Here is a 26009-nt window from a genome sequence, read left to right as displayed (position 1 = left end):
TTCAGCAACTGCTTTCAGAAATACAATTTTTTAATTACACGTTTTGAATTTTGTGTACTTTTTTGTACTTTATCCTAAATAATTTTAACTATACATAACATTATGTTCTTCTTTTAGTTCAGTGGACTCAGGATATGTATCTTATTGTTCCCAGAAAATCTTAATACTCTACTCCAACTGATATATGAGATTTAGGAAAAATGCAACAGAAAATGTCAATTTTTAGGAAGGGCTTCTAAAGTTTCAAAACACTGTAACTCACTTAATATAGGCTTGATTTTTTTTTAGTCACTCAGAAGCACCCTACACCATACTGCACATCATCCTATTGATCTTTTTCCAAGTTTTTCCTTTCTTGGTGGACTCCTCAGTGACTAACTGTTCTACATACTCTGCTTTATCAATGCGAGCCATGTCCATCCGTTCAAGTTCTCTGATGCAGTTTACTTCTGGATTAATTCCCATATGCTGTAGCACTTTCACCCTACCAATGTTGCCATCATTAAAAGCAATAACAGCATCACTGACCCCACGTTAGTGTCTTCATTCCAACAAAAACATTTTTTGGTAAGCGAGTCCATGCAATATTATTGAACGACTCATTGGGATTTTGAGTCTGACCATGCAGACACTTCTTCAGCAATTCAGGATTTGCTAGGTCTCTGTAAATAGGTTTTATGATATCCATGACTGCTGTTGGGATAGAATGTTTACGCCTGTATGAACTTTTTAAGTACTGGGCATTGCGGTAATTGCACCATGAATTAGGTCCCGGAGGGTTTTTCATCAGTTCACAGTCTGTAGAAGACGGTAGCCCATACTACCTGCCTCATTTTCAACAAATCATCAGTATTATTTCTGATGGTCAACCCATAATATTGCTGTAGTTCGTCAATAATTTTGTCTGTTAGCCTGTTTCTTATGGTTTTACGATCAGAAAGGTTCTTGTCTCTCAAACTTTGTTTCAACTTCCTCAACCTGGTGCCCATCCTGTTCTGGACATGACCAACGCATTCCAGCCTTCTATATAAAAAATTAGCGATTATATTAAATCTTGAAGTAATGTATGTAAAAATTTTAACATTTTCAGCCAGTGAAGATTATATTTCAAAAAATAAAAGAAAATATTTCCCATATATATATATATATATATATATATATATATATATATATATATATATATATATATATATATATATATTTTTATTCAGAAAATTGCAAATTTTATAATGGGATAAAAATCCGATAATGCGAAAAAAAAATTCCGTTCTAGCTCCCCTTAATGGTCAAGCTCTGTAATATCGTTGGCGAAAAAAAACAAAAAAAGCCCGCAGAAGGTAAAGGTCCCGAGTTCGATTCTCGGTCTGACAAGAAAGTTTTAATCTACCAGGAAGTTTCATACCCACGCATGCTCCGCTGCAAAGTGAAAATTTCGTTCTGGAAAGTTATTTATTTGTTTTTATGTTATTTTATACTTCTGGTTCATCAGGACCAAACTGAGGAGCAAATCTGTGTGGTCATGGAACGTGTCAGTACATGAAATTAACATCAGAAACGTAAATAACATTTAACGTTTACACGAAGCGTATGCAACTGACAAACTGATGAGTAAAAACTGGCATAATCAACAATATAACACATGAATTCCCGTCACACTAGAAGGAGTGAGCTATGAGAAAATTCTTCATGGTAGCTTATTGAAAATGGATGCATCATAATACTGCACACCTTTCTTCACAAAGAGGAAAGGAGTTGCGAGTAAAATGCAGGCTGGATTTCTGCCTAGTATTAACTGAGGGAAAGCTGCTACTTCTAGAGAATAAGCTCATGTTGTTAACAGCGAACTAAATTAGAGAAAACGTATACTGAGAGGCCTGTGTCAGAATTCCAAGACTCTTGAATGGGGGCCGAGAAGGAGTTCGCGAAAGTATATCACATTTTGCTCGAACTCCCCATTTCTGAACCAAACATACACTTTGATAATGGAAAGAGTTATCCAAGAGTATAATACGATATGCATAAACGAGTGAAACTAAACAAAGTAGACTAATTCGAGTGTTGGCCTATCACTTAGCTCAGATACTATTCTAATGGTGGAAAATATAGCAGCATTAAGTTATTGAACAAGATCTTGAAAAGAATTCCATGACAGTTTACCAACTATCCGAATATCTAGGAATTTGGATTGTTCAAATTCATAAATCATATGCTCATCCTGTGTAATCAAAATGCAATCTTAGTTGAATTTTGTGTTGGAAACAGTGAAATCTGGGTCTTATTGTGATTTGGCAACAGTTTTCTTTCTACAAGCCACGAACTGTACTGTTTGGTACTTTGCCTATGCTGCACTCGATTTCCTTCAATAACAAGTTAACAGAAATGTTTCAGAATCACCTGTCATATTAAAAATTATAACATTTATAAATATAAGAAGCGGGAACGGTGCCATCACCGAAACCTGAGCCGCCCCCCCCCCCCCCCCAACTATCACTCAGTCAGGCTCCACGTCTTAGCCGCTCTCATTACTGTGGATGTATGACCTCCGCTGTATATTCGGAAAGTGTGAGTGGAACCAATTGCGTGTTACTGGTCATATTCTAACTTCTCCAGTAATATTTTGTGACCAACACAATCGAACACGTTGTTGTTGTTGTGGCCTTCAGTCCTGAGACTGGTTTCATGCAGCTCTCCAGGCTACACTATCCTGTACAAGCCTCTTCATCTCCCAGTACCTACCGCAACTTACATCCTTTTGAATCTGCTTAGTGTATTCATCTCTTGGTCTCCCTCTATGATTTTTACCCTCCACTTTGCCCTCCAACACTAAATTGGTGATCCCTCGATGCCTCAGAACATGTCCTACCAACCGATCCCTTCTTCTAGTCAAATTGTGCCACAAACTTCTCTTCTCCCCAATCCTATTCAATACTTCCTCATTAATTATGTGATCTACCTATATAATTTTCAGCATTCTTCTGTAGCACCACATTTCAAAAGCTTCTATTCTCTTCTTGTCCAAACTATTTATCGTCCACGTTTCACTTCCATACATGGCTACACTCCATACAAATGCTTTCAGAAATGATGTCCTGACTCTTAAATCTATACTCGATGTTAACAATTTCTCTTGTTCAGAAACGCTTTCCTTGCCATCGCAAGTCTACATTTTATATCATATCTACTTCGACCATCATCAGTTATTTTACTCCCCAAACAGCAAAACTCCTTTACTACTTTAAGTGTCTCACTTCCTAATCTAATATCCTCAGCATCACCCGACTTAATTCGACTACATTCCATTATCTTTGTTTTGCCTTTGTTGATGCTCATCCTATATCCTCCTTTCAAGACACTATCCATTCCGTTCAACTGCTCTTCCAAGTCCTTTGCTGTCTCTGACAGAATTACAATGTCATCGGCGAACCTCAAAGTTTTTATTTCTTCTCCATGGATTTTAATAATTACTCCGAATTTTTCTTTTGTTTCCTTCACTGCTTGCTCAATACACAGATTGAATAACGTCGGGGATAGGCTACAGCTCTGTCTTACTCCCTTCCCAACCACTGCTTCCCTTTCATGCCCCTCGACTCTGATAACTGCCATCTGGTTTCTGTACAAATTGTAAATAGCCTTTCGCTCCCTGTATTTTACCCCAGCCACCCTCAGAATTTGAAAGAGAGTATTCTAGTCAACATTGTCAAAAGCTTTTTCTAAGTCTACAAATGCTAGAAACGTAGGTTTGCCCTTCCTTAATCTAGCTTCTAAGATGAGTCGCAGGGTCAGTATTGCCTCATGTGTTCCAACATTTCTACGGAATCCAAACTGATCATCCCCGAGGTCGGCTTCTACTAGTTTTTCCATTCGTCTGTAAAGAATTCGTGTTAGTATTTTGCAGATGTGACTCATTAAACTGATAGTTCGGTAATTTTCACATCTGTCAACACCTGCTTTCTTTGGGATTGGAATTATTATATTCTTCTTGAAGTCTGAAGGTATTTCGCCTGTTTCATACATCTTGCTCACCAGATGGAAGAGTTTTGTCAGGACTGGCTCTCCCAAGGTTATCAGTAGTTTCAATGCAATGTTGTCTACTCCAGGGGCCTTGTTTCGACTCAGGTCTTTCAGTGCTCTGTCAAACTCTTCATGTACATCCTCCTCCATTTCCATATATTGTCCGCAAGTACATCGCCCTTGTGTAGACCTTCTATATACTCCTTCCACCTTTCTGCTTTCCCTTCTTTCCTTAGAATTGGGTTTCCATCTGAGCTCTTGATGTTCAAGTAAGTGGTTCTCCTTTCTCCAAAGGTATCTCTAATTTTCCTGTAGGCAGTATCTATCTTACCACTAGTGATATAGGCCTCTACATGCTTACATTTGTCCTCTAGCCATCCCTGCTTAGCCATTTTGCGCTTCCTGTCGATCTGATTTTTGAGACGTTTGTATTCCTTTTTGCCTGCTGCATTTATTGCATTTTTATATTTTCTCCTTTCATCAATGAAATTCAATATCTCTTCTGTTACTCAAAGATTTCTATCAGCCCTCGTCTTTTTTACCTACTTGATCCTCTGCTGCCTTCACTATTTCATCTCACAAAGCTACCCATTCCTTTTCTACTGTATTTCTTTCCCCCATTCTTGTCAGTTGTTCCCTAATGCTCTCCCTGAAACTCTCTACAACCTCTGGTTCTGTCAGTGTATCCAGGTCCCATCTCCTTAAATTCCCACCTTTTTGCAGTTTCTTCAGTTTTAATCTACAGTTCATAACCAATAGATTGTCGTCAGAGTCCACACTTGCCCCTGGAAATGTCTTACAATTTAAAATCTGGTTCCTAATTCTCTGTCTTACCATTAGATAATCTGTCTGAAACCTATCAGTATTTCCAGGCTTCTTCCATGTATACAGCCTTGTTTTATGATTCTTGAACCAAGTGTTAGCTATGATTAAATTTCTGCTCTGTGCAAAATTCTACCAGGCGGTTTCCTCTTTCATTTCTTAGACCCAGTCCATATCCACCTACTACGTTTCCTTCTCTCCCTTTTCCTACTACTGATTTAAAGTCACCCATGACTATTAAATTTTCATCACCCTTCACTCTCTGAATAATTTCTTTTATTTAATCAAGCATTTCTTCAATTTCTTCGTCATCTGCAGAGCTAGTTGGCATATAAACTTGTACTTACTGAATTAGGCATGGGCTCCGTATCTTTTTTGGCCACAATAATGTGTTCACTATGCTGGTTGTAGTAGCTTACCCGCGTTCCTGTTTTCCTATTCATTATTAAACCTACTCCTGCATTAGCTCTATTTGATTTTGTGTTTATAACCCTTTAGTCACCTGACCAGAAGTCTTGTTCCTCCTGCCACCGAACTTCACTAATTCCCACTATATCTAACTTTAACCTATTCATTTCCCTTTTTATATTTTCTAACCTAGCTGCCCGATTAAGGGATCTGACATTCCACGCTCCAATCCGTAGAACACCAGTTTTCTTTCTCCTGATAACGACACCCTCTTGAGTAGTCCCCGCCCGGAGATCCAATTGGGGTAGTATTTTACCTCCGAAATATTTTACCCAAGAGGACGCCATCATCATTTAACCATACAGTAAAGCTGCATGCCCTCGGGAAAAATTATGGCCGTAGTTTCCCCTTGCTTTCAGCCGTTCGCAGTACCAGCACAGCAAGGCCGTTTTGGTTAGTGTTACAAGGCCAGATCAGTCAACCATCCAGACTGTTGCCCTTGCAACTACTGAAAAGGCTGCTGCCCCTCTTCAGGAACCACACGTTTGTCTGGCCTCTCAACAGATACCGCTCCGTTGTGCTTGCACCTACGGTACGGCTATGTGTATCACTGAGGCACGCAAGCCTCCCCGCCAACGGCAAGGTCCATTGTTCATTGGGTGGGTGGGGGGGAGTCAAACACCTTAGTTAAATAAAAAAGAACACCTAGTGTCCACGAGATTTTGTTTAATCCAAGTGACGCACAGAGAAAAAGGGAATACACTATTTTCAGTTATTAAACCACTTCTAAACCCAAGCTGATCTTTTGACAGTAAATTATGTGAACTGAAATGATTAATTTTCGTCATGTATACAGCTTTTTCCATAACTTAAGCTAACACCAGTGGTATAGGATTACGTCTGAAACTATCTACGTTATACCTTTCTCCTTTTTTACATACCGGCTCACTACTGAGTACTTTAATCGTTCAAGAAACTGACCATTCCTAAAGGAAAAGTTCTAAATGTGGCTAAGTACTGAGTTAATACATGCAGCACAGTGCTTTAGTATTCTCCACGTAACCCATCATATCCACGAGAGCCCTAAATCTCCAACGATTTAATTATTCACTCAGCCTCCCCCTTGTCAGTATCACGGAAGTACACTCCTGGAAATGGAAAAAAGAACACATTGACACCGGTGTGTCAGACCCACCATACTTGCTCCGGACACTGCGAGAGGGCTGTACAAGCAATGATCACACGCACGGCACAGCGTACACACCAGGAATCGCGGTGTTGGCCGTCGAATGGCGCTAGCTGCGTAGCATTTGTGCACCGCCGCCGTCAGTGTCAGCCAGTTTGCCGTGGCATACGGAGCTCCATCGCAGTCTTTAACACTGGTAGCATGCCGCGACAGGGTGGACGTGAACAGTATGTGCAGTTGACGGACTTTGAGCGAGGGCGTATAGTGGGCATGCGGGAGGCCGGGTGGACGTACCGCCGAATTGCTCAACACGTGGGGCTTGAGGTCTCCACAGTACATCTATGTTGTCGCCAGTGGTCGGCGGAAGGTGCACGTGCCCGTCGACCTGGGACCGGACCGCAGCGACGCACGGATGCACGCCAAGACCGTAGGGGACCGCACCGCCACTTCCCAGCAAATTAGGGACATTGTTGCTCCTGGGGTATCGGCGAGGACCATTCGCAACCTTCTCTATGAAGCTGGGCTACGGTCCCGCACACCGTTAGGCCGTCTTCCGCTCACGCCCCAACATCGTGCAGCCCGCCTCCAGTGGTGTCGCGACAAGCGTGAATGGAGGGACGAATGGAGACGTGTCGTCTTCAGCGATGAGAGTCGCTTCTGCCTTGGTGCCAATGATGGTCGTATGCGTGTTTGGCGCCGTGCAGGTGAGCGCCACAATCAGGACTGCATACGACCGAGGCACACAGGGCCAACACCCGTCATCATGGTGTGGGGAGCAATCTCCTACACTGGCCGTACACCTCTGGTGATCGTCGAGGGGACACTGAATAGTGCACGGTACATCCAAACCGTCATCGAACCCATCGTTCTACCATTCCTAGACCGGCAAGGGAACTTGCTGTTCCAACAGGACATTGCACGTCCGCATGTATCCCGTGCCACCCAACGTGCTCTAGAAGGTGTAAGTCAACTACCCTGGCCAGCAAGATCTCCGGATCTGTCCGCCATTGAGCATGTTTGGGACTGGATGAAGCGTCGTCTCACGCGGTCTGCACGTCCAGCACGAACGCTGGTCCAACTGAGGCGCCAGGTGGAAATGGCATGGCAAGCCGTTCCACAGGACTACATCCAGCATCTCTACGATCGTCTCCATGGGAGAATAGCAGCCTGCATTGCTGCGAAAGGTGGATATACACTGTACTAGTGCCGACATTGTGCATGCTCTGTTGCCTGTGTCTATGTGCCTGTGGTTCTGTCAGTGTGATCATGTGATGTATCTGACCCCAGGAATGTGTCAGTAAAGTTTCCCCTTCCTGGGACAATGAATTCACGGTGTTCTTATTTCAATTTCCAGGAGTGTATATTTCAGAGAATAGTCTTGGAAAGTCATTTTCTAAAAGAGTTATGTGAGTCTCCTTGGAAACTAAGGTATTTAGCTCACCTTCTATATTGGGAAAGTGATTGTGAAATATTGTAGCTAAATCTGACTTATCAGTAACGGAATCTATATTAAATACTGCTTTTATGTCCTTGGTATTGTGCTGCCGATCAGAAACTTCCTTCAATACTGACCGCATGGTTTTAATTTTATCCCGGGAATTAACTATTCTATTAGCATATCACATGCTTTTTGTCTTCCTAGTAACATTTTTAAGTACTTTACAGTACTGTTTGTAATGGGCTACTGCAATTCTATTGTGACTATTTCTAACATTATATAATTCCCACTGTATTCTACAAGATATCCTTATCTCACTAATCAGCTGCTTCGAATGCCTCTTAGTGCTAGTATCCAGTATGGAGTGCTCTAATGGAAAACAACTTTCAAACACCATGAGAAATATTTTGAGGAAAGTATTATATTTATTTGTCGGCGATGTTTTAAGCTCTATAAACGTCCAGCCACTTTTGTTCTTTAATGAAGTTAGAAAAAGTCTCTGTTGCCGCTGGTTTAACTTTTCTAAATGCTTTGCGATTATATTTAACATTTGTGTATGCACAAATATTATCTGTGGTTGTGCTACCGTACCGTGCACTTTGGTCAGAAAGAATATAATCAACGTCAGATGACATGAATTTAGCAGATCTTTCAACATTGTTTTTATTGCACAGTCACTTGTAAAATTAATGTTAAAGTCACCACATAAACTAATTTTTGGTACTTTCTATAAAGTGAGCCGAGGACCCTCTTTAGCTTGAACAGGAACTTCCTGAAATCCAAATTAGGGGACCTACAAATAATTAAAGTTTAACGTTAAGTTTCAATAAATTCAGCTACTCCTGCACAACAGTCGAAGGCCCTTTACAGTGCAGTGCTTTGCTACATCAATAAATTCAAATGGAATATCATTTTTCATGTGCATAGCCACTCCCCCACCCCGAAATGAGCTCCTTGCAAAAAAAGACGGGTAACCTGTATTGTGGCAAAAGTAGCCTCTGAAATGTCACATAGCCGGCCATTGTGGCAGAGCGTTTCTAGGCGCTTCAGTCCAGAACCGCGCTGCTGCTAAGGTCGCAGGTTCGAATCCTGCCTCGGGCATGTTTGAGTGTGCTGTCCTTAGGTTACTCAGGTTTAAGTAGTTTTAAGTTTAGGGGATTGATGACTTCAGATGCCAAGTCCCATAGAGCTCAGAGCCAATTGTAGTGCCCTGATATACCAACAATGTCTGAGTCAACATTTGTAAGCAGCTCACTCACTATGTTTACATGAGGCTCTCAAATCCAGATTTCATAGATCGATTTCACAATTCCATTTCAGGCTGGTCATATAAAGGAGAAGACAAGTGTGATGGGCAGAGTATGTACTCATCACAGGTAAATACCACAGCTTAAGCCTTTTTCGGTCCAGGTGCCTGCACATTGCTTTTGGCAGTGATACACATAACATACCCTCACACTATGGGGACCAGGCCTAGATTCACAAAAGTCGTATATAGCAGCATGATGAGCTCCTTTGTTCGTGCAGTCTTGATTTTACAAGCACTGCCATCGGGGCAAAACACATTTCAAAAGAATTGTGTTTTCTGCCGACGGTTCACCTTCTGATAACGCTGTACAGGGTGAAGTCAGTAACAGACTGAGATTTCTGTGTTCCTTGAAAAGTGACTTAGCTGCATTGTGTTCAGGAATTATTTTTCCTTTGGGAACTGTTGGGCCAAGTTTTCGGCGCCGGTTAACACTCCTGTCTATAAAGTTTTAAGAGAGCTCCTCTCTGGTTAATCTTAACAAAATAGTAGAGAAGGGGAAATCAGGACGCCAATTTCCGCGAAATGTCAACGTGGACACTAGCGTATTGGCTGAGGTGGAAAACTTAGGTGAAGAGTTGGAACTGTGTAAGAACTGCGCAATTGGTACTGAAACGATTAGTTTACTTTGTAAAACCTTTCGATATGCGGGAAGATAGTTGTGTTCTTAAAAAAAAAATTACATTGGTTGCATTTAGCAGAACCTTTTCCATTGGCATGTTGCAATTGCGCGGACTTGCGGAGTGGAAAGAGAAGTCTGTAGAGAATACGTTGTACGGCAAAAGACAAACGACGCACCACAAAGGAATTTTCTGAATGGGACGGAAATAGGTAGACACGATGTACATGTACAAACAAACAAACGATTACTATTTAAGAAAAATTGGATGATTTATTCAAAAGAAAGGAAGAGCTCCAGGAACTGAGCAAGTTAATAGAGTGTTGATCCCTCTGTGGCCCTTACACTAGCATTAATTCAGGTTGCCATTGATTGATAGTGTTTTTGGATGTTCTTCTGAGGGATATTGTACCAAACTGTGCCCAATTAGCACATTAGACTGTCAAAATTCGGAGATGGTGGGAGGGCTCTGCCCATGACCCTCCAAACATTTTCAGTTGGGGATAGATCCGGCAAACACGAAGACAAGTGGTACAAACTTTGTGTGGTCAGGCATTATTTTGCTGAAATGTACCCCAGGATGGCCTGCCACGAAGGGTAACAAAACGGGGCGCAGAATGTTGTCGAAGTACTGGTGTACTGTAAGGATGTCGCAGAAGACAACCAAAGAAGTCCATCTATAGGATGAAATGGGACACCAGACCATCACTCTTGGTATATGAAGATGGTATCTGTTCTTTCGGACATGTCCAAAAGAACAGATACCATCTTCATATAGTTAAGGCTAACTGGCCATTGACCTTCTTCTGTGCAGATGCCCCGGTGGAGGTTCGCGTCCTCCCTCGGACATGGGTGTGTGTGTTTGTCCTTAAGATAATTTAGCTTAAGTAGTGTGTAAGCTTAAAGACTGGTGACCTTAGCAGTTAAGTCCCATAAGATTTTACGGAACTCGGTAAGATTGTCTGTAGCGAGTAATGAGTATAATGGGCAAGAGCACTACGAATGTAGTGTGTGGACATTACGTTGGGAATGTGTGTCTCACGGGAAGTGTGCAAGGGATAAGTCCCTACAGTCGCGCTGTCCCCTGTGCCCTCGGTGGTTCAGGTGGATAGAGCGTCTGTTCGATTCCCGGTTGGGGCACACATTTTCATCTGTCCCCGTTGACGTAAGCAGCTAAGGGTGTTTATTTCTTTGTAACTTCATTCTAACGAGCTGCTTGGTCACCGATGGTATCTGTTCTTTCGGGCATTTCCGAAAGAACAGATACCATCTTAGTAAAAATATATAGATACCATCTTCATATAGTTACGACATACTGGCCATTGACCTTCTTCTGTGTGGATGCACACGCATTACCTGAACTCTTACGGGACTCGGCAAGATTGTCTGCCGCGAGTAATGAGTGTAATGGGCAGGGGCACTATGAATGTTGTACGTGGAGATTAAGTTGGAAGTATGGGTCTCACGGAGAGCGTGCAAGGGATAAATCCCTGCAGTCGCGTTATCCTCTGCGCCCTCGGTGGATCAGGTGGATAGAGCGTCTGCCATGTAAGCAGGCGATCCCGCTTTCGAGTGCCGGTCGGGGCACACATTTTCAACTGTCCCGTTGATGTATATCAACGTCTGTAGGCAGCTTAGGGTCTTGATTTCATTATCATTTCATTGCTCTTGGTTGTCGAGCCGTATCGCGGGCACACTCAGGTTGGTATCCCACGGACGTTTTTGCCCGTCATCGGGGTTCAGTTCGATGCGGTTCTCGTCACTGAAACAATTCCACTCCGGTGATTGAGATTCCAGGCCAAATGTGCCAGACACCACTGCAAACGGGCTCGTTGGTGTGCAGAGGTCAATGGTAGTCGGCGCAAAGAGCGCCACGAACTCAGCTGCCCTTCTGTGAATCGCCTATTAATGATAACTGTGGTCACTGAATTACTGGTTGCACGTCAAATCGATGATAATAATGAATTCGAGGCTCTTGAGTGCGTCTCTGATGATTGTTCCATCCTCACATTCTGTCGTCTCTCTAGGTCGATCGCGTACTTCTTGAAGCCGGAAAGCTTTTGACACTGTTCCTCACAAGCGACTTCTAATCAAGCTGCGGAGCTATGGGGTATCGTCTCAGTTGTGCGACTGGATTCATGATTTCCTGTCAGGAAGGTCGCAATTCGTAGTAATAGACGGCAAATCATCGAGTAAAACTGAAGTGATATCAGGTGTTCCCCAGGGAAGCGACCTGGGACCTCTACTGTTCCTGATCTATATAAATGACCTGGGTGACAATCTGAGCAGTTCTCTTAGACTGTTCGCAGATGATGCTGTAATTAACCGTCTAGTAAGGTCATCCGAAGACCAGTATCAGTTGCAAAGCGATTTATAAAAGATTGCTGTATGGTGTGTCAGGTGGCAGTTGACGCTAAATAACGAAAAGTGTGAGATGATCCACATGAGTTCCAAAAGAAATCCGTTGGAATTCGATTACTCGATAAATAGTACAATTCTCAAGGCTGTCAATTCAACTAAGTACCTGTGTGTTAAAATTACGAACAACTTCAGTTGGAAGGACCACATAGATAATATTGTCGGGAAGGCGAGCCAAAGGTTGCGTTTCATTGGCAGGACACTTAGAAGATGCAACAAGTCCACTAAAGAGACAGCTTACACTACACTCGTTCGTCCTCTGTTAGAATATTGCTGCGCGGTGTGGGATCCTTACCAGGTGGGATTGACGGAGGACATCGAAAGGGTACAAAAAAGGGCAGCTCGTTTTGTATTATCGTGTTATAGGGGAGAGAGTGTGGCAGATATGATACACAAGTTGGGATGGAAGTCATTACAGCATAGACGTTTTTCGTCGCGGCGAGACCTTTTTACGAAATTTCAGTCACCAACTTTCTCTTCCGAATGCGAAAATATTTTGTTGAGCCCAACCTACATAGGTAGGAATGATCATCAAATAAAATAAGAGAAATCAGAGCTCGAACAGAAAGGTTTAGGTGTTCGTTTTTCCCGCTCGCTGTTCGGGAGTGGAATAGTAGAGAGATAGTATGATTGTGGTTCGATGAACCCTCTGCCAAGCACTTAAATGTGAATTGCAGAGTAGTCATGTAGATGTAGATGTATGTTCGCCACGGTTCACCCATTTCTGCCAAAATCGTCGAGTAGAGGCATCGCTCTTACTGAAACGTCGAGCGATTCGCCAATCACTCCAACTGGCTTCTTTGAGCCCAACTAAACATCCCATCTCAGGTGGTGACATCTGTGTATATTGTTCTCGCCCCTGTCTGCGAGGCACAGTTGCTATCCAACTGAGTACTAGGAATGAGATTCGCAAAGACTTTATATCCCGGTTTTGCCGTGCTCCCTGTTTACTATACGTGCCAGCTGCGTGGTGAAATTGCATTGCCCCGTCATATTCTTCCATCGGCCGTCAGAGTTTACGGTTTTGCATTCTCCCTCGATACCTGTACGGATATTTATTTGTGACAAATTTGCACAACTCCTTCGTGGAGCATTTTTTATTAATTTATTTTTTTCGTAGAGAGTATCTGCTCAATCGGTCGCAAAAGCGTTGCTGCACGCTTGGTTCCCCAGGTTTGGTGTATCTCGAGACATAACAACAGATCGCGGGAAACAGTTTGAAAGCCAACTTTTCCACGAAATTCTCCTACGGTGCGGCTGCAACCACCTCCACACTACAAGCTACCATCCAGCGAGCAATGAAATGGTAGAGCGATTCCACCTTGAACTCAAAATGGGCCTTACGTGCAGTTCACCATCATTGTCAGAAGCATTGCCACTGGTTCTACTCGGTTTGAGAAAGCCAGTAAAGGAGGGACATCCAATGCTCACCAGTAGAAATGACCAACGATGAGCGGTTGAGGATTCCAGGATAACAGATCTCACCACCATCCGCACAGCCTCTCGTTGCGGAGATATGCTTCCAGTTTACACAGCAGCTCAGTGTCAGAATGAAGTCCATTCAACGTAGCCCTTTTGTCAGACACGGAGACCGACAGGTGTTTGTGCATAAAGATTTAGGAAAAACAACTGACGCGTGGTTCAGGGATGATACCACGCGCCCTCTCCTCGTTTCGCCACATTCAGGATCATAAACAGTAATCACATGTGGAAGCCACGCTTTTAAGATTGAAAAAGAAGGTAAATAGAGCGACACAAGCCTGCGTATACCAACGAAGGTACGTCTTCTTCGCATACCACAACATCGCACTCCAGTGAGGAGACAAGGCCCTTGGGTCTGGCAGAAGACTCCGAAACATCAACCTCGGAACAGGAGTAATCTTCGCCTCCACGAAGCGTCTTCTCGAGGACCAGCAGGCAAATTAAATACAAATTCCCTCATATACCGGGAATTGAAAAATTGGTGCTGCGAAGGTGGGGGGAGGGCGGGGGGGGGGGGGGGGTTAGAATGTGGCGACATCACAACATCCTTTGCGCGACAAATGAACAAAATCAGCGCGGACGGTAATAAGCATCTTTGCCCGATGTCAGTATAGTGACTGTCGTTATTTAAAAAGTTCATTATGTAAAATTGAACAACATTTATTGTGAATGCGAGAGTAAGATATAGTTCCAATAAGTGAAATTATCGTAGGAATCGCGTCAGAAGGATAACAAAATGAAAAAGATTTATAAGTGCAAATCAGACAGAATTGGAGGTTTTGATTAATTTATCCGCAGCTCGAGCCACTTTCGTTCGTTATTTATTGGTATGCTTGACAAATTGAGGCGTTAAGTCTCATGTAGTGTGCATTGGGTGGTCACCTTCAGACGGCGTAAATAATTTTATTTTTATAAGAGAGGAATGGGATATGTTCAGTATCTACTCCTGCAAGACATATACATACTTCAATTCGTGTGGACATCAAGTCATGTATTTCGCTCTGTCTTGTATTAGTTCCGATGAATTTGAATCTCACGGGATGAACTGCCTGTTGTTTTCATGTCAGTAGTACCAACATACGATGCAATGGAAATTAAATGACGTTCATCGTTTTGAGCAGTGTTGTGTATTACAAAAAAAATCCAGGACAGACTGCTTCTCTGGATTTAGGTGACGACGTGTATACTCTTCAACGTTTCACTCGTTGGAATTGTCCCAAACTGTAGTACAAAACGTAGATACCAAGGATTCTAGACATTCCATTTGCGACTTTCGATAGCTTTCGATACCATATAAAATTAAAAACAAGCGATTTTGGTTGAATGTAAACACACAATATCCGAAGTATATAAACAGAAATATTGTCGGTCAAGCGCAGAGAAGTGGTGTGTCCTAGTTTTGTGTTAAACATTTGTGAGAGGGCGATTACACGTATGAAGGATTAGCTTGAGCGCATCCCCGCAATATTCACGTTGGAAATTGTTAGTTTTGTCGTAATGAGAAGTGAATATATTGTGCGTAATTTGTTTATCAACATTAGCCTACATTAGTGACAAATTCAGGTCGAAACCATTAAATATTGTTATTGTGAAATATGCGTGATGATAGACCACCCAATATTTTGGTTTTTGGTGCTGGGTGTTATGATTCTGTGTTATTCACAGGTTACACCCAAGATGCACAACAGATGTTTTAGCTATATGTGTAGACAAAGAGTTCGTTGTCATAATTTTGCACAGTGTGAGTTTGTATGACACCACTTTATCGCCTAGCTGCCTTAATATTGTGAGGAATTTTTCAAACCCAGAAGTACTAGAAAAGAAGAATTTAGTGTTACAGTGTGATTATTTGTAGTTATTTGTATACCTTCTGTGTTTCTGACACCCCAACTACAGTTATTTGGGTCATTGTGTACATTTTTCTTACTCAGGCATTGATTTTTGTAGTTGGCATGTTGCATAGACATTATTTATAAAAATATATAAAAACCATACTGTATACAAAATATTTGAGTAAACTGTACCAACTGATACACAGCATTAGGACAGTTGACAAATATCTTATTTACTCATGCATTTAGCCAGGTGGGTTATAAATTCACACCGTGCACAATACACTGCCTTATCATTATATAATTTTTATATTAGATATATTGCATGGACTGTCAAAGTTTGAATTTAAGTCTCTCATAGATTATTGTAACACATTATTTTTACATTATCAGATACCTGAGTGAACTGCATAAGTTATCTAGAAATATGGCATGGTAGAAACACGAAAAATAACTTGTCTGTAATTGTCTATGATTCCTGTAATTTCAAAATGTTTCTCCATCCATTCCCAACTAAATTCAAGTGTCCTTAAGTTAATGTCATTGGAACTGGATAGTTAGCAGTACTACCATTATGATAGTGAGATCTGCATGAATGATTTTTGTATTTATAACCCACTGTTGTACAGTATTCCTTTTATGGTAATGTTTCTTCCAAGGTTTCAGCTTTAGCATCAAGCCTCTGAACTTTTAAAAATACAAAGTTACTTGTTTTGCTAAAGTCATTTTCATTGCTTTTAACCCCTAGGTTTTTGTGAATCACAACACTTCGATATAAGCATTTCTAAATCAGTTGATTTCACACTGCACTGATAAGTTGTTCAATTGTGTTCCTTATTCTTCGACTGAATTACATGATTCATACACATCCACAGTGTTCTGTTTGATACCATTATGTTCCTTCTTGCATCTCTAACAATCTGCCAGTTATTGGCAAGGCTCCTTGTTTCTTTGAAGTTCAACAGAGATGTTGACTGAACCTACCGATACCAGACTTTGGCATTGACCTGTGACATAATGATGTTGTGGCATTTGGCATCACACATACACAAACAGAAAGAGAACAGAATACTGATAATATTTGCTTCATATCTACATTAATTTTTAGAATATAAATTGTGATGACAGATTGACTTGTAGCAGCCTGAGGTCTAGATTGGGTTGGAAACTGACAGTTTGGTTGTGAGTTGGTGAAGTCAACGAATGTGGATACGAATCCTTTGTTACAGTGACTTTCTGATCTGTTGCATTGTATTGTATTGAACAGGGGACTTAGAAACAACGGAGATGCTTCGTCGCAGTGGTACACAACCCCATAACAGGTTACAGCAGTCCTCTCACCCCTCCACTGCCCCACACTGAACCCATGGTTATTGTGCAGTTTGGCCCCAGTGGATACGCCCTGGGAACGTCTCGCACCAGACAAGTGTAACCTCAATGTTTGCATGGTAGGTTAATTATGGTGTATGCATATGTGGAGAAAGTGTTTGTGCAGCAATTGCCGAAATACTGTAACTGAGGTGGAATAAAGGGAACCAGCTCGCATTCGCTGAGGCAGATGGAAAACCGCCTTAAAAACCATCCACAGACTGTCCGGCACACTGGACCTCGAAACTAATCCGTCAAGCGGGTTCATGCCGAGGACCGGCACGCCTTCGCACCTGGAAGGCAGTGCATTAGACTGCACGGCTAACTGGGTGGGTTGATCTGTAGCATCATCAGAGGCCAATGTTAGACTGAAAAGAGACAGTTGGTCTATGAGTTAGTGAAATGGCACAAAAAGCTACAATGAATCACATCGATGAGTCATGCAATCTGGTTGGCTAGCTTCAACTTTCTTTTTCTGTTTAAGTGAAGTCTCTGCCTGCTATGTTTTTCACAGTTCATTTTAGCTATATGTAGTAATTACTCACAACTAATTTTTGTACGCAGTTTCAGTATGTCAGAATTTAGTGCTGAGTTTCTGTATTACTCTATGGCCACTAGGTGGATGATTTTTCTCTGGTTAAATTCATTATTGTTTCATTTGTCTGATATAGTTTTGGCAATAATATCCTGTCACCTCTGAAGTGCAGACTCACTTTTATTTTTTGTCAACATTGTTGGCACTGCCTATGATTACATCTTTTCAGCTGGTTTCTTTCTTTGTTTAGGTTTTCAACTGTAGTACTTGACATAGCTCCAGTTTCAATATGGTGAAAACAGTGTAGATAATATTTGTGTAAAATATCATGAACTGATCCTGAAAGGCTTCCTCACTGCCTGCCTACATAAAGTAAACACGTTTTGTCTTTCCCTACTCTAGACTCACACTATGAATGCTGTATACAATACCAGTGAAACCATTTGCAGTTTTGTTGCATATGACGCAATCACACATCAGGAAACATTTTACTGAAACAGAATCTTTTTGTTTCAATCTTTAGTGGATTTGCAGTTCATTTCACCTTCACTATTTGCTTTTTCTTTCTATAAATCTAGTGACTTATTCAGTGACATTGGTATGAGAACAACAAAATTTCCATGTTTTAGCTGGTTCAAATGTTTCTATGATTTCTACCCTTTTGACTGAGATGAAAGGTCACTGTCAAAGATTAGGCGACACTCACAGTCAAAAGACTTTATTGATATTTGTAACTGACTGGTGCTGTGTTGTTGTTTAATACACATGCTATAGTTTCTTATATCTTGATTACGATAATTGTTTCACTTTGCTGTTGTAGTAGTTTACTCATACTCCTATTTTGTTGTCCTCTGTTAGTCTTACTCCTGTGTAACACCTAATGATTTTTCAAAATTTATCGTAATTGGAGATTGGAAGGAGCAATCTGTATTTGCCTTGAAGAAACTTTTAATATCCAAAATTGCATTCAATTGTGTTTGTTCCTGATGATTGGTTTCAACACGTAAGACTGTCGTCTTCAAAAGCTTGTTGTTATACATCCTATTCCATTATGATTATATCATACATTACACGTTGGCATTACAGTGGATGATATGTAGCACATTCCACACAGGTGTTTTTAAAAAAGTAATCATAATTTTAAACCTTTTCTAAGCTTTTTCGCTTGCATGTTTATATCATATATTTAACACGGTAACTCACTTGTAAAGTAATCAGATGTTTGAAGCTGTTTAGTACATGGGAGTTTGATTCCATAAAGAATCGAATTACCAATTAATTATGACACACACTGTATACAGACATGTGAATATACGCAAGTGTTTTTATCATGGAGTGGACAGGTGGTTGGCTGTGGTCTTATTGAAGGAATCCTGGAGTTCACCTAAAGTTGTTTAGGTAAACCTAAATCAGGATCACAGGACAGAGCATGGACTACCAACTAATATTAGCTCATTCAGTTCCTGTTAACATACAGGCCTTATTTGTTCCTACTGTACATATTTTGATTATTTTGGGCAATTTAGTCCAGTAACATAAAATGTAATACACCCCATCAGCTCAAAACGTTTTGAGACTGGAGTAATAAAAAATAGAGAAAGATTAAGATGGTGGTGTTAATGCCTCAGGTATACTGCATAGTCCCCACCCCCATCCCAAAGACACACACGCACACAGAATTGAGTGCAATGTACAGAACATTCATACAACCGTATATTAGTGTCAGAAAAGTCTTTCTGTCGGATCTTTGACTCATGTGTTACGGCTTGAGTGTTGGTGTCAGAGCATTATGAATTCTATGAATTCTTGCACTTTGTCATTTTGTGGTATGTTCATATTGATAATGCCAAGTTTCATCATGTGTGATTATTTTCCCAGAACAAAGTTGTTCACATTTTGCATTTCAATCAAGTCATGACAGATGTCCGTACGTTGTTGTTTATGCTTGGGTCTCGAGGTGGGAACATACTATGCACACTATTTTCTCCTGTTCAAAACATTCTGGAGCATACCCATAACACCTGATTTAGAAAAGTTCAGCTGTTACTCTGTTGTTATTTGTGATACAAAAATGTTGACGAGCTATGGCCACACGTCCACTACTTAACACTGTCTGCTCATAACTGACAGCTCACATGTCACAACTGTTGTTTACAGTCACTATAGTTGCTGTGCTGATAGCGCTTTTATGCTAGGAATAACATCAGTGTCACAACTTTTTGAATGGACAATTTATACTATTTGTTGTCAATGAAAACATGCATTACACTGATGTAATATTGTACAATATTAATTACTTTTCAAGCTAATTTTCATCTGTTACACCACCATCAGTTACAAACATGTGTAGCTGTGAAATTTTTGTGGGTCAGTGATTTGAAACTAGTGCATCTACAGAGTAGCTTAGTTGATTTTCGAAACAGACAATTATTTATGTGCACATTAGTACTAGACACTCTTTTGCCCTATGGCAAAGACAGCTCTTCAACTTTGGAAGAGAATCACTTGTAATTGTCACGAATTCTAGACGGGACAGTCTGACAGCACAATTTCCATCCAATTGATGGGACACCAGAAAAGTTGAAGACTTGCAAAAGGGGACTACCTTTGCACTCGACCTGTGTAAAGAAGGCCACAAGCTACAAATGCAACGTGAGGTGATACACAACAAATGCAGGAAGATAATGCACCTTGAAATTATGGAAATTAATTAGCATATAACTATTTTCCCAAAGTTAGTACAGAATAATCAGATTCCTTACTCACCACTTCTAACTGCAGTACTGCTGACAATCTCATCCAGACCACTTTGCAAAATTACCCCTGCCACTCCTAAGTTCCATTTTTCCTTTATTTCCTGTATTTGAGTTACTGTAGTTTCACTTGCCCCCTTCAAAAGAACACTACCTAGTATGATTACAGTTGTTTCGCTTACATGTTGAGTCTTACTTGTATTAAACATTGTAAAATCCAGGATGGAATGTAACAATGTTATGAAATTATATATCATAATATATTACCTGTTTGTAATAATGAACCGATTAAGGGCACGATTACCTTGTTCAGTCACCGCCTTGGAACATGTCATGAAAGCTTACTGAATATTAATCAACTTGCTTTTCTTTTTGGAACGGTTGTTGTAATTTGTCATTGAGTTCTTTATTTAATGTATCTCATAGATCTTTGAAAACTGAGTTGCTCTGTGAGATGCACTAGTTTAAAGTCTTTGGTCCCATAGAAATTTCACAGCAATGCATACTTAATTTTGTGTCTGACAATGGCACAACAACCGAAAATAATAAATATGGTATAATATTGCACCAGTGTCACGTGTTTCTTTCATTCATAATGTATAAAATATTCTACTAAGGATCAACTAAACAATCAATTACTGCACTATACTGCTCTTGAAGTTTCTCAATGCTTTTCATACATACACACATACTTGTAGATGACTTTAGGAGCATGAGGAAGTCAGTACATGCCTTTCGTATGTCGATGTAGTCCTTTCTGCCTATCTGAAAAACAGATGTAACATCTACACGTGATGAGTTATATGTTGAATTCAGTAGTTGTAAGATTGTTATTGTTGTAGTCTTCAGTACAGAGACTGCTTTCATGTAGCTCTCCATACTAACCTATCCTGTGCAAGCTTCTTCATTTCCAAGTACCTACTACAACCTACATCCTTCTGAATCTGCTTTGTGTATTCATCTCTTTATCTCCCTCTATGATTTTTACCCTCCACACTTCCCTCCAGTACTAAATTGGTGATCCCTTGATACCTCAGACCATGTCCTACCAACCGATCCCTTCTTCTAGTGAAGTTATGCCATAGATTCCTCTTTTCTCGAATTCAGTTCAGTACTTCCTCATTAGTTACGTGATCTATCCATGTAATCTTCAGCATTGTTCTGTAGCATCACATTTTGAAAGTCTGTATCCCCTTCTTGTCCAAACTGTTTATCGTCCACGTTTCACTTCCATACAAGGCTACACTCCATACAAATACTTTCAGAAAAGACATCCTGACACTGAAATCTATGCTCGATGTTAACAAATTTCTCTTCTTCAGGAATGCTTTCCTTGCTATTGCCAGTCTACATTTTATACCATCTCTATTTAGACTATCATCAGTTATTGTGCTCCCCAAGTAGCAAAACTAATTTACTACTTTAAGTGTTTTATTTTCTAATCTAATTCCCTCAGCATCACCTGATTTAATTTGACTACATTCCATTATCCTCATTTTGCTTTTGTTGATGTTCATCTTATATCCTCCTTCCAATACGCTGTTAATTCCACGCAACTGCTCTTCCAGGTCCTTTGCTGTCTCTGACAGAATTACAGTGATATCGGCAAACCTCAGAGTTTTGATTTCTTCTTACTGCTTGCGCAATATACAGATTGAATAGCATCGGAGATAGGCTACAACCTTTTCTCACTCATTTCTCAACCACTGCTTCCCTTTCATGCCCCTTGACTCTTATAACTGCCATCTGGTTTCTGTACAAATTGTAAATAGCTTTTCACTCCCTGTATTTGACCCCTACCTCCTTCAGAATATGAAAGAGAGTGTTCCAGCGAGCATTGTTAAAAGCTTTCTCTAAGTCTACAAATGCTAGAAATGTAGGTTTGCCTTTCCATACATACTCTATCTTCGAAGATCAGTCATAGGGTTAGTAATGCCTAACATGTTCCAACATTTCTACGGAATACAAACTGATCTTCCCCGAGGTCGGCTTCTACCAGTTTTTCCATTTGTCTGTAAAGAATTTGTGTTGTTTTTTTCAGCTGTGACTTATTAGACTGATAGTTCAGTAATTTTCACACTTATCAACAACTGCTTTCTTTGAGATTGGAATTATTATATTCTTCTTGAAGTCTGAGGTTATTTTGCCTGTCTCATACATCTTGCTCACCAGATGGTAGAGTTTTCTCAGAACTGGCTCTCCCGAGGCTATCACTACATCTAATGGAATGTTGTCTACTACTGAGGCCTTGTTTTGTCTCAGCTCTTTCAGTGCTCTATCGAACTCTTCACGCATTATCACATCTCCCATTTCATCTTCATCTACGTCCTGTTCCATTTCCAAAATATTGTCCTCCAGTACATCACCCTTATATAGATAATCTGTATACTCCTTCCACCTTTCTGCTTTCACTTCTGTGCTTAGAACAGGTTTTCCATCTGAGCTGTTGATATTCATATGAGTGGTTCTCTTTTCTCCAAAGCTTTTTTATTTTCCTGTAGGCAGTATCTATCTTATCCCAAGCAATACATGCCTCTACATCCTTACATTTGTCCTCTAGCCATCCCTGCTAAATCATTTTGCACTTCCTGTCGATATCATTTTTAAGACGTTTGTATTCCTTTTTGCCTGTTTCGTTTACTGCATTTTTATATTTTCTCCTTTCATCAGTTAAGTTCAGTGTCTTTTCTGTTACCCAAGGATTTATACTAGCCCTCATCTTTTTACCTACTTGATCCTCTGCCACCTTCACTATTTCATCTCTCAAAGCTACCTATTCTTCTCATATTGTATTTCTTCCCCCCATTCTTGTAAATTGTTCCCTAATGCTCTCTCTGAAACACTCTACAACCTCTGATTCTTTCAGTTTATCCAGGTTCCATCTCCTTAACTCCCTACCTTTCTGAAATTTCTCCAGTTTTAGTCTACAGTTCATAACCATTAAATTGTAGTCAGAGTCCACATCTGCCCCTGGAAATGTCTTACAATTTAAAAACTCGTTCCTAAATCTCTGTCTGTCAGAAACCTTCCAGTGTCTCCAGGCCTCTTCCACGTATACAGATTTCTTTCATGATTCTTAAACTAAGTGTTAGCTATGAATAAGTTATGCTCTATGCAACATTCAACCAGGCGGTTGCTTATTTATTCACCTGCTACTTTTCCTTCTCTTCCTTTTTCTACAGTCGAATTTCTGTCTCCCATGTCTATTACGTTTTTGTCTCCCTTCACTATCTGAATAATTTCTTTTATCTCATCATACATTTCTTGAATCTCTCTGTCATCTGTGGAGCTAGTTGGCATGTAAACTTGTGCTACTGTGGCAGGCATGGGCTTTGTGTCTATTTTGGCTACAATAATGAATTCACTATGCTGTTCACAGTAGCTTAACTGTGCTCCTATCTTTTTACTCATTATTAAACCTACTCCTGCATTCCCCCTACAACTTTGTATTTATAACCCTGTATTGACGTGACGAGAAGTATTGTTCCACCTGCCGCCATACTTCACTAATTCCCACTATTTCTAACTTTAACCTATCCATTTCCCTTTTTAAATTTTCTAACCTTCCTGCCCTATTAAGGGATCTGACATTCCATGCTCTGATCCGTAGAATGCCAGTTTTGTTTCTCCTGATAACAAAGTCATCCTGGGTAGTCCCCCGTCCAGAGAACCGAGCGGGGGGACTGTTTTACCTCTGGAATATTTTACCCAAGAGGACACAATCATCATTTAATCACACAGTAAAGCTGCATGACCCCGGGAATAATTACGGCTGTAGTTTCCCCTTGCTACCAGCCATTCGCAGTACTAGCATAGCAAGACGGTTTTGGTTAATGTTACAAGGCCAGATTAGTTAAACATTCAGACTGTTGCCCCTGCAACTACTGAAAAGCTGCTGCCCCTCTTCAGGATCTACACATTTGTCTGACCTGTTAACAGATACCCCTCCATTGTGGTTGCACCTATGGTACGGCTATCTGTTTTGCTGAGGCACACAAGCCTCCTCACAAATGGCCAGCTCCAAGGTTCAAGGGGGGTGGGGGGGAGTTGTGAGATTATTAGTCTTCAATATTAACAATAACCTTTTAAAGTTTTTAGCATTATCCTTAGTTGTTCAAGTAATCTCTAATGTGAAATATTTTCTTAATGAGCTATTCAGTTACTGTTCGAGAACAACTAGATGCCTGGAAGTTTCATGAGTATACCAACAACTGATGAAGGACTGAAAATACTTGAAGCTGTGTCATGTAAGGTTATATGCAACGAATTTGCTTTTCTGCAGCACTAAAAACATTTTGTGGATCCGTGTTCTAAATGTTCAGACAATTTACGGAATTAGTCATGAACAAATATTTCTTTCATTTTGATATGAACGTTTGAAAGATTTAGATTTTGCATATCTGCAAAACCACTGTGAAGTGCATGGAAGTGGAAACTTTATGCTGTAACACATGTTAGGGTTTTCTAAAATTCCGGTTACACCTGGGGCATGAGAAAAATTACTGTTTAAATACCTTTGAGCATTCTGTACTTAGTTTAATGTTGTCTTCATGGTTTCTGTGGGAGTGATACACAGAGAGCTGAACATTGTCTCTATAGATTCTTCACATAATACTGTTTTCAGAAACATCACAGCTAAGTTTCTCAGTATATATGGCATCTATCTTCAAGAGTCTGCCAATTCAGATCGTTTAACATTTTTGTGGGATGCTGCTTTGAGTCAAAAACCTGTGACAATTTATGCTGCCCTTATCTGTATACATTCAGGATCCGCTGTTAGCCATATTTTGTACTTGAGCAATATTCCGGGATGGGTCACGTGAGAGTTTTGTGAGAAATCTCATTTATACACATATTGCATGTTTCACCAATATTCTACCAGTAAACAGATGTCTGCCAACTATCACTGCTTCCAGCTCTGACTCATTGATGCTGTGGTCATAGAATATCACCTTTTTGGTTTCTTTAGTGAAATGCACAATTTTACAGTTCCGAACACTGAAAACAATTTGCCAATCTTAACACCACTTTGAGCTCTGATTATCTAGCTCTACATGTAAGGGCAACTTATAAAAAATCTACATATTATAAAAAATATGTAGACAAAAAATGATTTGAATAAACTTAAACTTCGTCAAGTACAGATTGAGTCTGTGTGTGTATGTGAAACTAGGTTTCAACAATTGGTTTAATTGTCAACTCCCATGCAATATCTGTGCATGTTTTGAAGCTCCAGACAAACAAAATAAAAGATTTGGAACTAGTCACCCACTTTTTTATAGTGCATGGTTTACATGCTATTAGTTCTTTGTTGTTTGTTTTGTTTTAATTTTTTTTAAATTTTTTTCCCCCAGAAGATGGAAGCAGAACAACATCAAAGCTTTGTCTGTGGGGTGACTACCATCAAACAAGAGTCAGTAAGTAATGTTAATATGAGCAACTATGTTTTTTTTAAAGATTGTAGTAGTATCTCAAAAATAAAACCAAAGATAGGGAAACAAATAGGCCTTTTTAAAATGAGTTATTGTCCAGCACAATCACGCAAAATTCCAAATGGAAATTACTGGTTTCTGCAACCGTTGACCAAGTTCATATCTTTTGTTACCCAATTTTTTTCACAGCTGTGAGTCACCTTCAGTGGGTCTTGCTTTCCTGAAAATTTAGTACAAGTTTGGCAGGATTTGTGTATTGTTATTTTTATGTCTAAAACTGTAGTAAGTGCATCAATCTTTGAAGTGATATCTCACTTTAAAGTGCATTACTTATGACTCAGATGCAACTATTTGGCACGTTGTACATTTATGGGCTCTCAGCTTGTAATATTTTTTGCC

The 26009-nt window shown here is 40.3% G+C and overlaps 1 protein-coding gene across 11 annotated transcripts in view; it reads left to right on the top strand.

Annotated features, from left to right (window-relative positions):
• The first annotated feature begins 14857 nt into the window (after window positions 1-14857).
• LOC126291722 (uncharacterized) overlaps window positions 14858-26009 on the top strand; it is a 144283-nt gene continuing 133131 nt past the window's right edge. For 4 of the 11 annotated variants that reach the window (XM_049985387.1, XM_049985388.1, XM_049985385.1 and 1 more), the window contains exons 1-3: window positions 14858-15253; window positions 15356-15501; window positions 25536-25595. In XM_049985387.1, the coding sequence (XP_049841344.1) occupies window positions 25536-25595 (60 nt within the window). In that variant the 5' untranslated portion in view covers window positions 14858-15253; window positions 15356-15501. The other 7 variants (XM_049985384.1, XM_049985386.1, XM_049985382.1 and 4 more) reach the window with 6 other exon arrangements.

Source organism: Schistocerca gregaria, chromosome 9 (assembly GCF_023897955.1).
Source record: "Schistocerca gregaria isolate iqSchGreg1 chromosome 9, iqSchGreg1.2, whole genome shotgun sequence".
Taxonomy (NCBI): domain Eukaryota; kingdom Metazoa; phylum Arthropoda; class Insecta; order Orthoptera; family Acrididae; genus Schistocerca; species Schistocerca gregaria.
The sequence above is the reverse complement of the archived record's forward strand: the minus strand, read 5'-3'. Positions and strand labels throughout refer to the sequence as shown.